General features: G+C 43.7%; 1 protein-coding gene across 1 annotated transcript in view; it reads right to left on the reverse strand.

Annotated features, from left to right (window-relative positions):
- The window catches only part of LOC115388277 (calcium-dependent secretion activator 1-like), a 374,835-nt gene that overhangs the window by 130,676 nt on the left and 224,244 nt on the right, over window positions 1-19,915 (reverse strand). The window contains 2 exon segments of the mRNA XM_030091341.1: window positions 10,490-10,677; window positions 11,336-11,472. Coding sequence (XP_029947201.1) covers window positions 10,490-10,677; window positions 11,336-11,472 — 325 coding nt within the window.

The raw sequence follows: 19,915 nt of genomic DNA on the forward strand, positions 1-19,915 counted from the left end.
ATACGGACTGGGAAGGGAGGATATGTTCAGATATTTCCAGGTCAGACAATACTTTAACAAGGAAATTAAGCAAACAGTTAAAAAGGATGCCAGTCTGATTAGTATGTTGACCGGTGCGTACAATGCCAAAGATAGTAAACATTTAATCTCACAAATTTACAAAAGATTACAAAACTCCAAGAATTACTCTACTAATCTAATCAAGCAAACGTAGGAGGCGGAGTCTGGCCTGGTGAAATATGAGGATGATTGGAAATCTGTGTGGGCGAGTCAAACTAAAACCACTAACTCCAGAGCCTGGCGAGAATTCTGCTGGAAGAACACTATAAGATTTTTTACTTCTCCTAAACTCACATTTAAACAGCAGGGTCTCGAGGGACAGGATAAATGCTGGAGACACTGTGGCCAGACAATGGCAGATCATTACCATATATTCTGGGCTTGCCCACTTATCCAACCATATTGGCAAGAACTTGCTAAAGAAATCAAATTAATCCTTAGTTTAAAAACAGATTTTACTTTCATAACGTTGTACCTGGGTAAATTTCCAACTGAGCTGAGGACACAGGACAGTTATCTTTACAAAGTGCTTTTGGCTGCAAGCAAAAAGGCCATTACATGGCAATGGTTGCACAAAAATTAAACTGTCTTTCCACCACGGAGCTACCGGACTGGTGAGGAGGAGCTACGGGGACCAGCGGACTGAGGATTGTACCGGTGTGAGTAATTATTGGCCGCCGGCCACTCGGTCGGTCCCCACGCAGGGACGTGCACCTCGAACTTTGGGGAACTTTGGGTTGTAAACGACAGGACTTTATGAGCCTCTGAGTTTGTTTTGGACTTCCCGCGTTGTGCGGCGTTTTCTGTTTAATTTATAAGGAGGAGCGCCCGAGCGTCGGGTTGCTTGTTTCCTGTTGGGAGGGGGTTTTCCAGAATAAATGTGGGTTTTTGTTACCAATCTTAAGTTTGTCTTCTGCCTATTAATCACCCCTGCTGATTGGTGTTTTCCACCCGTGACCTCTTAATGCGTAGTGGCAAGATCGCCTTGGAAATAGTAAGTGAATTGTTACAATCTTTTTGTTTGTTTTTCTCCCTCTTTTTTGCTTTAATTTTTTGTTTTGTTGTTTGTATTTTTGATCTGTTTTCATCAGTTCTGTTTTATTGTCTGCACCTTATTGGAGAAAAAAAAATTGAAAACCCAATAAAAAGTAAAAAAAAAATAAAAGAAAATAGATTATCTGTAATAGATTATTTTTGTGCGTTATATTCTAAATCTGGGAATAAATTTAGTTATTTTGTAATCAAAAGTGTTTTTCCTGTATTGTGTTTGCTGTATTGTTTTGCAGGAGCTGTTCAGATGTTGGAGGTGTCACTACAAATAAAAATAAATAGATGTCAGTCACCGTTCTGCTTGAATTTGGTTCTCAGCAGAAAAAGGTTCTTTTGTTGGTCAAAATGAGGCGTTTCACTGAAACCACCTTGTTACTGCCGAGTTCGAAAGATCTAAACATGCTGGAAACAAACTTTTTTTTCTGATGAAAGAAGAGAGTCTAAGGTTTCTTTACATGGGTTCAATGTTTATGTAGTCCTAAAATTCAATATTCTGTGGGAACTGAAAAGTTCCATGAAAATGCCCCAAAACTCTGGCAGTATGGAGCTGTCTGCTCTGAACATGGCTGCAGTCAGTGAGGTAACAACAGAACAGAATCTCTGAAATAGTTTCTGAAACGGATCAGGAGCCACAATATGAACCATAAAAACAAAACAGAAAACAAAAATCTCCAGGAAGGAGAAATCTCTTTTGTAATTTACACAATGACTGTCTACAGAAAAATGTAGTCTTTATCTTCATAGCTTCCACTGGGCTCATGGGTGTGATCTTCAGTTTTCTCCTTTCTGCGAGTCCAACAGCTTCCTCTGCAGAGCTGCTGCTCGGCTGGTCGCTGTGCTGATTCAAGCTGGTGTCCGGAGTTTCCGTTCGTTTCCAATGTATGTATCATTTTTTAACAGAGCTTAAATGTGTCAGTCTGGTTCGACACTACAATATAATATTAGCATAAAGCAACATAAAAAATTATTTATGAGCTCTGCCTTCCTCTCATACGAGGGGGGACCCAAAAGAAACCGGACTGTGGATATAACTTTCTATTTTTTTATTTTCACATTTAATCAAAACTGTCACCTTCACAGTCCTCTCCTTCGGCTTGAATCCAGCGCTGCAGCCGGGATTTCCATTTCCATACAGTCAGCATGCTGCTGCGTAATGGTCCCTTTAAGAGCTTCCTTCAATTTTTTTTTTCACCTCTTCCACGTCATCAAAGCTCCGCCCCTTCAGTTCCGTGTTCATTCTTGGGAAGAGACAGAAGTCTGACGGGGCTAAATGGAGGGGATACGGCGGATGGAGCAGCAGGGCCATGCCGTTTCTCACCAGGAACTGTTTTACCGCAGAGCCTTGTGGGTAAAACAGTCCCCCCCCTCCCACAGCGCCGCCGCTTCAGCCTGACCGACTCCCGGAGCGCCGCAGCAGGGAGGATCTTCCAAACAGCCTCCATCGTCCTCCAGCTGCCTTTCAGCTCCTGGCACATGTCCACCCAGCCTGGTTCTGCTCCTGGTTCAGAGGCGCCGGACTTTTGGGATTTTTCGAAGGGGGGGGGACTGTAGTAACATAAACACTGGCTGTGAGCTGCCTGTGTGTCTTTGGGAGGTGAAATTTTCCACAGTTGTGCTTAAGGCTATGCTGTAGTGACATATAACGGCCACAAGTCTGAAATCATTCTTGTTTTTTTTTTTTTTTTTCACCACAGTCCGGGAACTTTTGGGTCCCCCCTCATAGACCCTCATGTTATCCGAAAAAGCGCCGGTCAGCTTCAGCCAATGGACTTCGAGCTTCCGCCTTGTCCTGCTGTCAATCAAAGTGTGGAGCAGCCAGAGAGCACGGCCGCTCGCCCAGCAGAGGAGAGTTAGCTCTGCAGCAGATATATCCACCGTCTGCTGAACATCCACCGGAAACAGCTCAACATGGAGGATGCTGCAGGACTCAGAGGCTCTCATTTTCACCCCACAGATAATGTGCGTGCACAATTAAAGGGGCGTGGCTTGGTCGCTCACGAAAGCAGAGGGAGGGCGGAGCCTCGAAACGTTGGATTAAAAAGACCTCTCAGTCTTTCAAAACTCCGACACGAGCTTTAAGGACTCTGACCCCCGACCCGGAAGGAAGTTGATGCGGTCACAAACTGGATTTTTTTTTTTCTTTAAGGATGGAGTTTTGCTCTTTAAATCAATAGTTGTCCACAAATGATCGTCTGTGCATTAAATAACTTCTGTTTTTGAGCTCTGAGAGGGTAAAGGTCTGGTTCCCCTCAGAAAGCTGAAATTTTAGCACGTTTAACTGATCTGTTATAAAATAAGCATTTAGAGAAATACAATGCCGACAAATAACATTCTGAACTTGTGATATCAGGCCTCAAACATATGCAACTTAACTCTTGTTGGACAAAAAATGGCGCCTATTACGTCATTGTCTTCAGTATACAACGATGAAGTGACCAAGCTGACTTTGTGGATTTAAAACAGATCAATATGCAAACATTCACAGGCTTATCTTGATTACTGCTGCCCAGACAGACCAGACAACACAACAGCCAACAAGAGACAACAGACAGGGACTTCTGCACAACCTCCCACTGCAGGCGCAGAAGACTGAGGGGGAACCAGAAGAACTACTGAAAGTAAAAGCAAAGTGATGTGCTCCAACTTACAGGAAGTGTATGTGCTCACAGGAACATTTTTAAGCACTCAGTTTAACCATCTTTAATTCTGACACCTGTCTGTCCGTTGATCGGTCCATTTTAGCTTTGCAATGCAAATAGCATAGAGAACGAAGGAGCATTGCAACTCCTTCAGCCAGTCTGGGACCCTGAGCTGCCTTCTATTGACTTCATTATCTCAGCGAAGTGGAACACTGACCAGGTGTGTTGTTACGAATACATTCTGTCAGCATCAAAAAACGAAGCTGTCATTTTCTGAGCACAGAGCAAACCTGCTGGCTGGTTCTGCTCCCTGCTCAGTCCAGATAACCACTTACCTTTTTGCTCCTGAGAAAACTGTGGAACTGAAGTCCTTTTTCTTCCTGAACTCCATGATTTTGAGTTCTCTCTTAGCAGTGTGTGCAAGGGCCTCGGGGCCAGAGGGGAACAGGGCTCGTTCAACCTCGGATACTGGCCAGATTAAAAACCCAGACTGATGCTGACTGTGCAGTTATGGAGGAGGGTAATATCAGGAGCAGCAGAGGGGATCGCATCAAAGTGAACAAGGTCAGAAGGTTATAAAAGGGACAAAAAACAAGAGAAAGGAAAAATGAGCATGCAACCAACATGAAGAGAAATGAAGTGACAGTTCAATAAACTCAATAAAAGGAACAAAATATGAGGAAATATGATCTGATACAGTTGGATTTTCAAGACAATCAGAGCTGGCAACACACACAGCTGCTGACTCTCTGCCATGGCTGGTCTCAGCTCGGAGCTCACAGTGAATACAGAGGAGTTATACACACACACGCTCACACACACACAATCTGGTCAGCAGCTGGCGGGCACAAAGTAAAAATTCCTCTGGAGTTTTTTTTTTTTTCCTCCTACATTTTTGTGGATAGCAATCTTTCTGCTTTGCCTTGGCAGGCACAAAGAATGACACAATATCAAGAATGAAAACACAACTGCAGGGACTGAAGAACACAGTTCGGTGTGAAAATGTTAGGAATTAAACACAGAATGTCCACAGCAAATGACCTAAATACGCTTTGGGAAAGAACCTACTAGGACATATCGAGATGAAGATTTTCTACTGAAACGTTCACTTATTTTCTGCAGCACTTTCCTGTTCAGGGTTGTGGGGTATTGGAGCAAATCCCAGCTACTTATCGGTGAGGACAGGATACACATGGACAGGTGAGGACAGGGTACAGTGCTAAAAGATCCTGAACATCCCCAACAATGTTTTACTTTGTTCGGTGTGCTTATTTTCTCAGAAGAGCTGGAGCGAATGAATGTGCCAAAAATTAGAATATCATAAAAATATTCAATATAATCATATTTGTGTAGAATAGAAAATCTGATAAATTCTTCATTTTAACTCAAAAAAAGTAATAGACTATGTGAAATACTTCTGTACCAATTATTATTTGTGGATTGAGTTCAGTTCAAAATACTGTGAACATTTGAAAAACTGTTGACTCAACATTTGTTGCGAGAGAGAAAAAAAAAACTTCTTGACAGCCTCCAAGAGGATTCTAGAAGCTGCCTGAGAAAGATTTAAAGACAAAAAGCAGAAAAGCAGAAGAAACGAGCTTCTGTCTGGAGAAAAGAAACTGGAGGAGAGCGAGGCAGCATGCAGAGCATCAGAGACGGGTCCAGCACAGGGACAACCGGTCCCACAGAACCCTGAACTGGACGGAGCATCAGGAGAACCTCAGGAGAACCTCAGGAGAAGCTCAGGAGAAGCTCAGGAGAACCTCAGGAGAAGCTCAGGAGAACCTCAGGAGAACCTCAGGAGAAGCTCAGGAGAACCTCAGGAGAAGCTCAGGAGAACCTCAGGAGAAGCTCAGGAGAACCGCAGGAGAAGCTCAGGAGAAGCTCAGGAGAAGCTCAGGAGAAGCTCAGGAGAAGCTCAGGAGAAGCTCAGGAGAAGCTCAGGAGAACCGCAGGAGAAGCTCAGGAGAAGCTCAGGAGAACCGCAGGAGAAGCTCAGGAGAAGCTCAGGAGAAGCTCAGGAGAACCGCAGGAGAAGCTCAGGAGAAGCTCAGGAGAACCGCAGGAGAAGCTCAGGAGAAGCTCCACCAGGCTCCAGAGAGGAAGCTCACCAGACACAGGACAGGCTTCAGCAGGCGGCAGGAAGGTGGCCCTTCTTTCTCAAGCATGACTTTACTGACTCCTCCTTTAGTCACTCCTCCTTTAGTCACTCCTCCTTTACTCATTCCTCCTTTACTCATTCCTCCTTTAGTCACTCCTCCTTTAGTCACTCCTCCTTTAGTCACTCCTCCTTTACTCATTCCTCCTTTAGTCACTCCTCCTTTAGTCACTCCTCCTTTAGTCACTCCTCCTTTACTCATTCCTCCTTTACTCATTCCTCCTTTAGTCACTCCTCCTTTAGTCACTCCTCCTTTAGTCACTCCTCCTTTACTCATTCCTCCTTTAGTCACTCCTCCTTTACTCATTCCTCCTTTAGTCACTCCTCCTTTAGTCACTCCTCCTTTACTCATTCCTCCTTTAGTCACTCCTCCTTTACTCACTCCTCCTTTAGTCATTCCTCCTTTACTCACTCCTCCTTTAGTCACTCCTCCTTTACTCACTCCTCCTTTAGTCACTCCTCCTTTACTCATTCCTCCTTTAGTCACTCCTCCTTTAGTCACTCCTCCTTTACTCATTCCTCCTTTACTCATTCCTCCTTTAGTCACTCCTCCTTTAGTCACTCCTCCTTTAGTCACTCCTCCTTTACTCACTCCTCCTTTAGTCATTCCTCCTTTACTCACTCCTCCTTTAGTCACTCCTCCTTTAGTCACTCCTCCTTTAGTCACTCCTCCTTTACTCATTCCTCCTTTAGTCACTCCTCCTTTACTCATTCCTCCTTTAGTCACTCCTCCTTTAGTCACTCCTCCTTTACTCATTCCTCCTTTAGTCACTCCTCCTTTACTCACTCCTCCTTTAGTCATTCCTCCTTTACTCACTCCTCCTTTAGTCACTCCTCCTTTAGTCACTCCTCCTTCAGTCACTCCTCCTTTACTCATTCCTCCTTTAGTCACTCCTCCTTTAGTCACTCCTCCTTTACTCATTCCTCCTTTAGTCACTCCTCCTTTAGTCACTCCTCCTTCAGTCACTCCTCCTTCACTGACTCCTCCTTTAGTCACTCCTCCTTTAGTGATCTTAAAGGATAAGTACGGTTTAAACGGTTTTCACGGTGTTTATAGAATGAAGTAGAACAGTATCCTCACCCAGAAAGCTTTTCTGATCTGAACAGTGCATTGGGAGAAATTTAAATCCAAAATCACGCATGGCACGCGTGGCATTAACACTAGGCATGTTGACATGCGCCCCATATGGGAATGGCACACTGGCCATTCCCATAATGGCTCATAGGGCAGAGTGGATGTGTCATGTAGACACCAGAGTGGATCCGCTTCACTCAGAGCAGGTTGGATTTCGGAGTCCATTGTACGAGGTGGTGTACACCGATCGACAATCCGCTCCGTGTCTCATATAAACGCCGCCTGACAGCGGAGTGAAAAAAACCGGGGGATTATTTGTTCTGCATGCGCGGCCCCGTACGTAGTGACATAACGACGTGCGCAGTAAACGGGAAGCAGGACAGTCAAAAACAAGCAGAACAACATGTTGAAAAACACTTTTTTAATAAAAACCCCAAGAGAAAAAACACTGGAGAGGCGAGATGGAAGCACGTCGCGCAACAGCGAGTTGTTCAAAGAGCTCCTTAGCAGAATACGAGCATCGCCCGATCGGTGTTATGGATTAACTGGTTCCTGTGTTAATGAGTGACAGCGGAATTCTGTGTAGACACATGCTGATCACAGCAGCTGTTAAAGTAAGACTCACAAAAGACTTTAAACGTATACACTCACTGTAACTGTCGAAAACCGACGTTTGCCAGAACGACCACAATTCAATTCAATTCAGCTTTATTTATGAAGTGCCAATTACAACATGGTCGTCTCTAGACACTTTAACAGAGAAACCCAACAGATCCACATGAGCAGCATAAGCGACTGTGGAAAGGAAAAACTCCCTTTTAACAGGAAGAAACCTTTGCAGAACCAGGCTCAGAGGTGGCGGCTTTCTGCTATTCTGGTTGGGGTGAGGAGACAGAAAGAGAAGGAGATAGGACAGACACAAGTCTCAATCATCTATTGGTCACAAGTTAACACGGGTACCAGTTAATTCGAAACATCGGCACGTATCGGCATGTAGTTTATGAAAGCACTTTTTGGAGTTAATACAAAAAAATATCTTTAAAGATATGGTTGTATGTGCTTTATCTGAATGGAATAAATTTCCATGTATGTTGGAAATCTTTTTGTATTTTGTGTTAACTTGTGTTTTAGTTGATAATGGCACACACATTGATGAGAACATTTTAAACTGGCACTCCATGGTCGCTGACCCCTGGTCTAGGCGGTGGTGTGACGGGAGCTACGGAGGCCGCAGTGTTGTGTGTGTGTTTGACTGCCGATGCTAATGCGTGTTTCTGATCCCTGCTCTTGGAATAAACATCCTCATGCTGCCTCTGGACTTCTTTCAAGCAGATTACAGAAATAAATGTTGTGGTTGTTTTGCTGACCTCTGACCTGAAAGCTTTGTTTACGGCGCCACACCATGCGCAGTACGGCTCACTGTTTCCGGGTCAACCGGAGGCTACACACCGTGCTTTTTTTTTCCAGTTTAGTGTAAAATGAATCTGTCAGATGAAGATGTTGTGGGCGAGAACTTTGAATATGAAGGGTGTCCTTACAGTCTGGAGCCAGAAGATACAGATGAAGAGCTCATCGAGAGGCGAGGCAGAGGAAAGAGAAGGACGGCTGCCAGAGAGCAACAAACCGCTGCACGTCTGCGAACAGACGGCAAATGGTGGTGTTCTTATGGACAATGTTCACCGATGCTTACAGAGGAGGAATGTCTATGCTGCTCTGAGTGGATTTGAGGCCAGGAGATACACGTCTGGACGTTTCCAGAAATGACTGTCTCACCACGGTGGAGGATTTCTCTTTGCTGATCAACCGGGCTGTGGTAGAGACTTTTTTTCGTGTACCAAAAATAACCTGGAAGACCCAACCAAAACCTGCAGGACCAAACAGGCAACTTTCAATAGAGTAAGTATTCTACTCATGTCTTTACATTGTTTCTTTTACTTAGATTTGTTTGCTTGATGATCAAATTATATTTACAATTTAGATTACTTCACTTCTTCTAATCAGTCAACAAAACAGCCAAAACATTTATCTCTGTAATCTGCTTGAAAGAAGTCCAGAGGCGTTTGCAGCGTGAGGATGTTTATTCCAAGAGCAGGTATCAGAAACATGCGTTAGCATCGTCAGTCGAAAAAACACACACACTGCAGCTTCCATAGCTCTCGTCACACCACCGCCTAGCCATATAGACATAGATATCTAGATGTAGGTGTCTAGATACGCCTGCATGCCAGGAAGTGCAACATATATCTGCATATATGACAATCTGGACCCCGGGCTGTGGTGGAGGAGAGGCTGAGCGGACCGTGATGAAATGTTGGTGAAACTAATGAGCTTTTGGACGATTAAAGCCGTTTTAGGAGCGGCGTTACTGATGACCCGTCTGCTAGATCTATACGGATGTGCGCTGCTCGATTTTGGATCTAACTTTCTCTCGAAGCACTGTTGGGATCAGAAAAGCCTTCTGGGTGAGGATATTGTTGTACTTCATTCCATAAACAACGTGAAAACTGTTTAAACTGGACTTATCCTCTAATCCTTTAGATGAGCTGAAAACACTCAACACTCCATCAAAGATACTGACAAAGAAAGTCATGAGTGAAGAAATTCCGTCTCAATTTAACTTTTGAAATCATGACATGTTGGATTGTTTGATGCTTTGAGAAAAATTACATTTGTGACGGTCCCCGTCCTGTGGCCCTCCTCCTCCTGTCTGGGTCCCGCCTCGCTCCTCCTCCTCCTCCTCCTTCGGCTATTTAAGCTGAGAGTCTCACCTGTGGAGGCTGCCTGCCCTGCACTGCCACGTCTCCTCGGCTCCCTCGTCTCTCTCCAGCCTCCTCGTCTAAGGCCTTTTACTTGCATTAATAAATTGGCGTTAAATCGCTCATCGGCGTTTCCTCGTCTTTATCCTGTCGGGGCTCCAGAGCCAAGCCCTGACACATTTAAAGTTCATATAATTGACGGTATAGAAAAGATGGACGACATTTCTGTGATGTCCCCCACAGCGTTCTGAAATCCCGTGTGTTGATTTGAGCAGGACGTCTCCATATTGAACATTTGAAACCGGATGTAAATGCGATTGGTCCAGCCTGTCACATGACCACATCACATGGACAGAGGAGGCGCTGTGATTGGGCGATTTATGCAAAACTTTAACTCATAAAATAAAATCAACAGATGGTTTATATGAAAATCAGAGTCTGATCCAGATGACACAGTCGTAGAAATTAGCGATAAAGACCAGAACATATTCAACTTGGGATCTTTTTGAAACCAACATCATCGCCCCCTGCTGGAATTTCCCCAGAATTACAGCTTTTCTGCACTTCAGCATTGCCTTCATTTTTCACCAGCGGAGGTTGGTGCTTGGTTCATATGTGCAGTATTTATGGAGCACATTGAACCTTTCCATGGTATTCAAACCATCAGCTGCCGTTTGAAATGGTGGGTTTGGATCACTTTGGTTCCATTGGGGGTCTAAGGCAGGTTCTACAGTAACGGTTCGATTCATACCTGTTCCCGTGGACATGCGAGGCGCAGAAGGCGAAGCTGTAGTGGAGCAGCGTGGGGTCTATCATGGCTCCGTTCTCGGCCCTTTCTAGCAGGTCGCTCAGATAACACAAATGCCGATGGCAGCCTCGAACACCATAGCGGGCGCAGTACTCGTCCAGGACAAACACCTGACCTGGACTGAACCAGCCCTGCACAAGAGACAGAGAAACACCATCAGGATGAGCAAACAAGCTTCCAAACAGCAAGCAGCTCATTTCAGATATGTTGTTAAGACATTTAGAGGAATAAAGCAATAAAAAGCACTTTGATAAATACACTAATATTAATAACTACATTAAGAAAATCACAGTAAAAGGTACTTCGAAGTAACAAAGCTGAAGAAAGTTTTTCGGGCTCGGTGGGTGGAAAGAGCTGTCTTTCAAAACACTGAGACTCAGCTTGAATCGAGTTACATGTTTGTGTTTGGTAAGTCGAATTAAAAAGTTTGCGTGGTTCTTCTGTATCCTCTCACAGTCAAAAAACATAGACGACTTGGTGTCTTCAAACTGATCCCAGGTGTGACTGCTGATCCCTGTATAAAATAGTGTATACACTAACAGATCTGATCAGAAAAAAAGTGTTTTAATTTTAGTAGCTCAAGAAATATTTTAAAAAAGAAAATTCATGCAAATAACCGAGTGCACCTTAACCAGCATCTTAGAGAATTGGTTACTTTGGGTTTGAATTTTATGAGACACATCATGGTCCCAGACTTGAACATCCAGTATCCTGTCACAGAGGGAAACATTTCAGTGATGAATCTGTAGCTTGGTGTCTTCGGTGAGTCCAGTGGACATGCGTCCTCACCAGGCAGGAGTAGGAGTCATTGAGTCTGTGGTCCAGCGTGAGGCGCTGCACCAGCTCGAACAGCGAGGCGTGGTCGAAGTTACACGGGTTAGCCGAGATGAACTCATCCATCCCATGCTTCTGTGCTCGGTCGGCATCTGTTAACACCGAGGTGTCCAGGGAGGACAGAGACAGAGACAGACAGGCAGACGGAACCGTGACGCTACCATTCATTTACAGCGGCAGCACAAGTCATCACTGTAACAGCCCACAATCCATCAAATTACAAAGCTATTCTTAGTCTGCAGTTTGGTGGGGGCGGGGGGTGATGTGTGATTATTTACATGGGGGGGTATCTCTCTTCGTAATAAGTAAACCTAGACTGGGGGTGTCAGACACGCTTTCGGTCACAGAAGGCCCAGCTTCACCTTCAGTGGACTACGCTGGTAAAACAGCCATAATAACCTTCACATTTAAACCTTCCTTTGTATTAAATGTTTGAATTTCACCCGAGGTTTTCTGTGTTGTGGCACAAATTATGAAAATATCAAATTACTGCTGAAAATAACTACAATCCCAATATTGATTAGTTGATTTTTTTTATTTCTTTCCCCCCAAACTCCCCCTACAGCATCACTGGAACCTCAGCTCAGATCTTAGTATTGGGTTGTGAAGAAATGTGTCAAAAAAAAAAAAAAAAGTTTTCTTAGAAACTCTTCCAATGTGCTCAGTGTTCGGTGGGTCAGCTCTGGCCCAGCGGCCTTAATGCCGACAGACCTGCCTTTGCTAAAACAACCTTGTTAAAGCTGAAATAAAACACAGTTGTCACTTCTGGTACATTACGACTAATCACCTTAATTTGACACTGATCTCCCCGTAGTACATAAAAAAAAAAAAAAAAAAAAAAAAAAAAAACAGTGCTGCAACAGACAGACTTTTAGCATGTCTGCAATAAATAATTACATTTTGACATTTCAAATTGGAATTGCAGAGTGTTGTATGGTAATAAAATCTAACTGGTTTATTATCAGCAGAATAACCGCAGTTGGTTATGTTGTTTTGTATTTCACACAGAGACGGAGTGAGAGAGAGATAGAGTGATGTTGATCCTGACTTTCCTGCATTTTATTAAGTTGAAATGGAAACATGCTATTGAATTTAGAAATCATTTTAATTAAATATGGATTATGTGTATTCATATTTACATGAATATTTACAGATTTAAACATAAAATAATACCCATGAATTAAAGTATGGTGCATGGAAAACTGGAAAATATGTAGGCTACTTGTCCTTAAAGGTTGTATAGAGGATTTTCCATGGAGAGAGAAATCCAGTGACTGTCCCTTTTGAAATGCTGTGCATGCGTGACCCACACCCCTCCTCCCCTGCTCTCTACGAGGAAGGCCTCCGCCTTACACAGAAAGTTCGCGCGTGTGCGAGCTGAGTAGCATGTAGCATGTAGCAACTTAGCATCATAGCGCTAACACATAGCTACCAACCTGTCCTTTTGAACAACACAAAACACAGCGAATATGAGTAAAATCCTGCACTTGTGCCAAACCCTGTCCCTGAGCCGTCCCTGGTCTCGGTGGATCAGAGGAGGACGGGGAGGTTTGAGTGGAGCTGCAGGACTGGAGCAGACTCGGAGCTCACAGCTGATCTGTGTGGCTGCAGCCTGCAGGCTAAACAACCCCCCTCCTCCTTCTCTCACTCTCCAGACTTTTTCATACAAGTCTTGTTTTAAGATTAAAACATACATTTTCTCCAAATGGCAACACGTTGCAGCTGTGATTAAGAAAAACTGTCTCAAGTCTGCAGGTGAAAAGGTGTTGATAGCGGCAGCAGAGCCTGGCATGGGGGGAGGGGGGTGGAGCGCGTGGGGGAGGGGGGACGAAAAGGGCGTACGAGCATGACAGCTACGCTACAAATGTAGAGAGGTTGATTGACACGTTAGAAACCCAATAGATAACGAGGCTACCTCCTTTTTGATTGGCTAAAGTAATGTTGGTTTTACGATGTCCAGTTGATTGTTTCTTTTTTTGATCACGATAAAAACAAGGCTGCTACAGCTTAGCAACGCCATTTTTTAGCTTTAATTCATTTTTGTTAGTAATAAAGATCTTCTATACAACCTTTAACTGGCTTTTCAATCATATTTACATCAGATACAAGAAATAAAGAACCCATTACATAAAACGTATTCACTTTTTTCCGTATAAACTAGGAACAGAATATACAAGATTCTGATATTCTTGCTTTTATTTTGAAAGGTTTTGTATCAACTTCCGGTCCTGAGAGTGGAGGTCTGCAAGAGAGAGTCCCAATGGTGGAGGGCTACAACCAGACTGATGGTTTACTCACCTTTAAATCATCATGAATCAATTAAGTTCATTTCTCTATCCTTCCATCTTTCCCCTTCACCTCTTGCTCCCTTTCTTCCTTCTCCTCTTAATTAAAGTCCCCAGATGTGCTGTTTATCTTCAGTAGGAGGATTACTACTGCAGCAACACATCATCAGTCTGGTTACCGACCTGAATCAAAGCGGTTTCAAACAGCTCACATCCCCTATTCATGAGTGAATAATCCAACGCTTGGTAAATTCTGCTCCACAATGACTCGAGATGGCACTGTGGCTTGGTTTGGAAAACAGTTTGGAAAACAACGAAGAAGAATGGCGCTCAGTCTGACCAAGGCTGTTTCTACTAGGGGTGAGCGGAGGGATCAGAATATTGACAGTACTGATACTAAAGTTAGTATCGTTATGGGATGGATTTGTTATCTGCTCCGGCACTGGTTCAGGCACTCTGAGCTCCTCCCCTTCTCCCTCTGCTCTTCAACAGCCAACTGCAGTCACAGTTTATCTGCACTGATGACTGGAGCTGTTTAAAGATGTGACTCTCTTGACCCAGCATATGTATTTTCAAAGTATTTATCGTTTTATTTGCTGTTCATTTTAAGGTAATTTTTTAAATGTATTTATTTACTGTAGTATAACTACTTATGACATCCAAGGCAAAACAGTTCATGAGCTCTTTGACCAAAGAGCAAAGAGCCAACACTATTTTGTACCTTATTAGCACTATTGACTTTATTTTTCATAAATACCTATGGGTAATGGTACTTTTTGTTGTACTGCTGAAACTGTTACATTTTTTATATTGTATTTTTACTATTGACATTTTTGGTGTGTGAAAAAAGCAAAATGAATTATTTCATATTGAAATATTGACATTGTTGTAGTATTCTTGTGTTGGTTAATAAAAATTGTTCTTTTATTTGGTTAAAATCTTCAGCCCGTGTTTTATTATCCTGGTAAGTACTCACTCAGGTTCAGTGTTAGCTGATCAGACAGACAGGCTGGCTCATTAATGCACAGGTTAAGATGAGGAAGAGGAGCGGGAACAGTTAGGAGCTACTCTACAGAGTCAGACAGCGAAACTGCTACCTGTGATGTATGCAAAATAAAATGAAAAGTGTAAAAAAAAACAAAAAAACCTAGTAACAAGATCGGGACCGGCGAGACTGGCCCAGTATTTACTTGGCATCGGATTGATACCAAAATCTGGATTGTCGCCCACCCCTTGTTTCTAGTGAAGAGCAGATTCCTGGGCAAATACTTTCTACTTCACTTTATTTGTAAAATGTGGTGGAGTAGAAAGTACAGGTAAACGCTGCAAAATGTACTGGAGTAAAAGTAAAAGTCTGCTCTGTGTTTTTTACTCAAGTACACATATGTGAAAAATGTACTTAAAGGTGCATTAAGGAGTTTGCACGTTTTATGTGAAACAGCGCCCCCTGCAGGCCTTGGGCATAATGCAGCTCAGTGAAAAAACTTGTGGCTGTGGCTCGAAGAGGGGAACTCCTTCCTCGCTCTTTTAGCAGCGCTCGAGTAAGATTTAAGTTTCTTCTCCCTGGTGGAGTCTGTGTGGAGCTGTGGCAGTGCTAGAAGCCAGTCTGTTCTGACTTTCTGGAAGCTCCTGCTCAGTTGTTGCTCACTAAGCATCTGGTGGAGTAATGGTGGACAAAACAAAACCTAACCAGCCGGAGCGCGCATTACGTCATTCCTTTCAATTTCTCCCCCAAAAACTCTGGAGCCGGACCGGCACTGTGACTTTCAAGTGACAATTTAGCGCTGTTAGAGGTACTGGTAATGAATATGTCAGGGCACATTGTACACATCATTAAAAATGTGTCACATATTTATTTATGATGGAAAATAAGTATTTTTAAAGTTGAAAACTCCTTAATGCACCTTTAAGCACAGTAACAGAGCACTTTACTTAGTTATTATACACCACTGTGAATATGCATACCATATACATGTGTTAATTTCAAAAACAACATTATAGGACGTGAACAATCTTTATAACCACAACATGCTTGCCCAATTCTCACAAAACAAGTGTGGGGACTCACATTAAAGCTGCTGTAGGCAGGATTTTGCTAGTCAATGCAATTTTTCTGTGTTTTCTTTGGATTAAATGTTAGAGTATCCATTGATAATCCTTTAGGAGTGTAGCATAACTGCTCTACCGCGAAGGCGCAGCGTTTCCATCTGTCTCTGTTCTGAGCTGAAAAGGAATCTCGACAGCTCCAGGTATCTTTGACCAATCAGAAGAGCCCATGAGGCTCTGACCATGATTGGTCGAGGGGCGTTCGTCACACATTCTTGTGGGAGGGGCTTAACTTGCGTAAGGGCGTGATGTCAGAGAAAACAGTACAGGATTGGCTGTGCTGGGTTTCAAATCGCCATCTTAGATGGGTCAAATCGCCATCTTGCTTAGGTAAACCTAAGCAAGATGGCGGAGATGCGGAATCCTGCCTACAGCACCTTTAACTTCAAAATAAATTAAATAAAGCTTATAAAACTATTCCTTTTCAGTATGTATTAAATGTTTAGAAGGCATTGACGTAAGCCAAGAAATATAATCAGGAGCAGTTATTGTTTGATTCCACGAGTTGAGCCTTTTCTCAATATGGAGCTATTTCAAATGTCTAACACTTCGATGCCCTCCTGCTGCACGGCATCCCCCTGCCAGCTCATGGGCCTCAGAGTGCTGAGGAGGGGACGGCAGCTGCCGCCGCCATGCTGTTCGGCTGCAGCGCCATGCAGACAGGTGTGACACCACCATGTCCAGGCCGGGCTCGTGAGGACCTGGAGGATGACAGACCATGACAGCCACCTGTGCAGTCGCAGCCTTTCACTGCTGCACACCACACTGAGGAGGAGGGGGGAGGCGTCTTCAACCACTAACATTCAGCACCAAAACCTCCGCTCAAGGCTGATTTATAAAGTTAGAGCAGCATCACAACCAAAACAAGGACCAGCACCACAATGTACATTTCTGGTCCTTGGCAGTCGATGATTCAAGGCCTTGACAAACAGTGTTGTCACTAACGCGCTACTAATTAACGCGTTATTTTAATCTGATTACTTTCTTTCACTAACGAGCAATCTAACGTGTTCATTTTTCCAAACCAGTAATCTGATTAAAGTTAGTTTCCTAAGTGACTGTGCGTTACTATTTTGTTATTGCCTCATCATATATTGTAACGTTCTGCAATCCACGAAGCCCCAGACGTCCCCCGGGTCGTTCCAAACGGCTTTTTTATTTTACTGAGGCCAAGCAGACAATCAATCAACACAGGGCTACTGTAAGTGATTCCCTGCCAGAAAGTGATTTCCGGTCCGCGGAATCAGCTTTTTGGCAAGCAAAATGAGCTGATTTTGACATTGTGACGTCCCTTTACACATTTTTCAAGTGGTATAAAGTATTGGTTGTGCTCAAATGTTGTAATGTGACTCTGCTGTGTTACATTAAACAATTTTGGGACAAAATATCCCTCTATATACAATACCACAGGCATGAATCAGTTTGTGGCAGGTGAAGTAAGCTGCTTTTGACATTGTAACGTCCCTTTATTCAATTTTCAAACCGTACAAAGCACTGCTTGGAATAAAATGATTCTGTTGAGCGATCTAGTAATTTTGGTGCAAAAAAAAACCCAAACACAGAACACCTCGGTGACACATATCTTTATTAAAGTAACTACAAGCCAGAGTAAAATCGCCAACGAGCTTACCGGTATTTGACAGCGATATAAGGCTGGATGTACAGCTATCAAATGCAAACACAAATAAACATCATTCGATGATCACATACAGACTTGTTTGAGCTCGATGAAGACTGCTGCAGAGCCACAAAAGCTTCGCTTTTCAGCTGTCCGTGGACTTTTTGGCACGACAGTGGCCGTAACCCACGCCAAAACTCTCCACTCAAACTCCCTCCAACAGTCCGGGAACATAACACCAACAATAACAATAACAATAACCATTTGGCTTTATGAAGCACGCTTTTTCGGTCTTACAAGTAATTCATTTCTAACAGCCACGGGATGCATTCATCCAGCCCAGCGCCTGCCCTCCGGCTCTGCAGACAGCCCCTCCTCCCCTCCTCACCCAACTCTGTACAAAACCCCGCCCCGCTAGTTAATATGCAATCACTCACGCAGCTACTGTGCAATGCGAGGCGAGCACATGGCCGAGTGGGCGGAGTCTCTCACTGAGGAGCGAAGCTGGGCTCAGTGTCACACACTGAGACAGGAAGGAGAAAAACAAAAGAAAAGTTATGGCGAGCTGAGGGCGAAGAGACCGGAGTCTGAAGAAGCACCGGCTTCCTTCAGATCTGCAGTATGGGGACATTTCGTTTTCCCTGTGGATTATAACGACGAGGGTTTACTGTCGCCACGGCCCCAAGCCAAGCCGTCCCCGACCTCGTCGCCCCGACTCCCGATCAACTCGGTCCTAAGTAACTGAAAAAAAAATTACCGGTAAATTTGTCTGGTGCGCCGCCGCTGTGGAACCGGGACAAATCACACAAGCCTGTCGCATACCTGTCAATCAAGAAAGGGAGAAGAGCGGGCTAAAATAGCACAACAACCAATGAAAACGCTCCGTTTCACTGAAAATCCCGCCTCTCCCCTTGTGGACTTTGACTGACAGCGGACTTCAACCAATGGGAGCCACGTTAGCGTCTCTAAGGGTTAGCTTTAGCTCTTTAGCTTTAGCTTCTCTACACGCGAAGACACGCGAAAACGTCTTTTCCTGTTAGAAACTCAGCAAGCACAGACCCTTCAGACCCTTCAGACCCTCCAGACCCTTCAGACCCTCCAGACCCTCCAGACCCTTCAGACCCTCCAGACCCTCCAGACCCTTCAGACCCTTCAGACCCTTCAGACCCTCCAGACCCTTCAGACCCTCCAGACCCTCCAGACCCTTCAGACCCTCCAGACCCTCCAGACCCTCCAGACCCTTCAGACCCTCCAGACCCTTCAGACCCTTGCTCTTGCTTGATTTTTGCTTTGAGGTGATGGTTAAAGTTTATCTCCATAATCGGAAATATAAAAAGCAGCAATGCTGATTGCTGAGGGCCTGGGGGGGGGGGGGGGGGGGGGGGGGGGCTCCTCAGTGGAAAATGTGAATCAGCTGCTGCTGTCTGTGCGGGGTTGAGGTGGGAGAACAGCAGTGGGGAGGAGTTTAACTTTGTGACGTATTTAGGTTTGAAGAGTTTCAAACGAGCTGTTTTCTACCCGAAGGGAGGGGCTGCTGTAGAGAGCAGCAGACTGAAGAGATTACTCAGACATGGGTGGATGAAAGGAAATAACATTTTGGGGGTGGTTTTAAAGGGAATTGAACTTTGGGGCATGCTGAAAACCCTCAAAAAGTGGATTTTGCATGATATAGGTCCTTTAAGGATGTATATTGTACTTGATTGCTATTGATATTATGGTTGTATGATTCTGATCAGCATTATTGTGATATTGTACTGTTATATCTATTATTATCACGTTATTATTACAATTAGTATCATTAATATTTTTATTATATTTAAATTTTATATTTGCTATTATGACTATTATTGCCATTGTTATCTTTTAATCATCACAGTATTGCTGTTTCCATATTAATTATTATGTTGTATTTTATTTTTATAACCTAACCCTGATAACATGTATAAGCCAAATAATAGTTAAGACTAAGAGGCATTTTCATAATTTAGTTTTCTTAAAAGCAAAATAAAATTAATCTTTTGGAAAGTCAAACTTCTTGTTTTTTTTAATGCAAAGCACGAACCGAAACCGTAATCCCGAAACCGAGATACAAACCAAACCATGGGCTAACTGAACCGCTGCACCCCTAATGGGTACAAGACTTAAAACTTTCACTATCTGACAGTACATGGACTATGTACTGCAGCTCGTTCGCTCATCTCTCTGCGCTTGTCACTGTCCGCTGCTTTCCGAGGTGTTTCACTGGATCTGAATGCTATAAGCTAAACATAACAATGCCCTCACAACAGCCTTTAATTAACAATTTGTTAAGTTAAAGTCTCTTCACATGGCCAATTTCTGTTTTGTTTTGGTTTTTTTTACCATGTAGCAGCATCGTATGTGGTGACAGCAGTGCATGTTGTGACGTGCACACATCATGTCTGGCTGTAGAGTTTGCTCATCCCTTGTAAATACACTACAGGAAACAAAATCGTTGAAGGTAATTCAAAAATTACCAGGGATCCACAGTGATACTGATTCTGTACA

Source organism: Salarias fasciatus, chromosome 5 (genome assembly GCF_902148845.1).
Source record: "Salarias fasciatus chromosome 5, fSalaFa1.1, whole genome shotgun sequence".
Taxonomy (NCBI): domain Eukaryota; kingdom Metazoa; phylum Chordata; class Actinopteri; order Blenniiformes; family Blenniidae; genus Salarias; species Salarias fasciatus.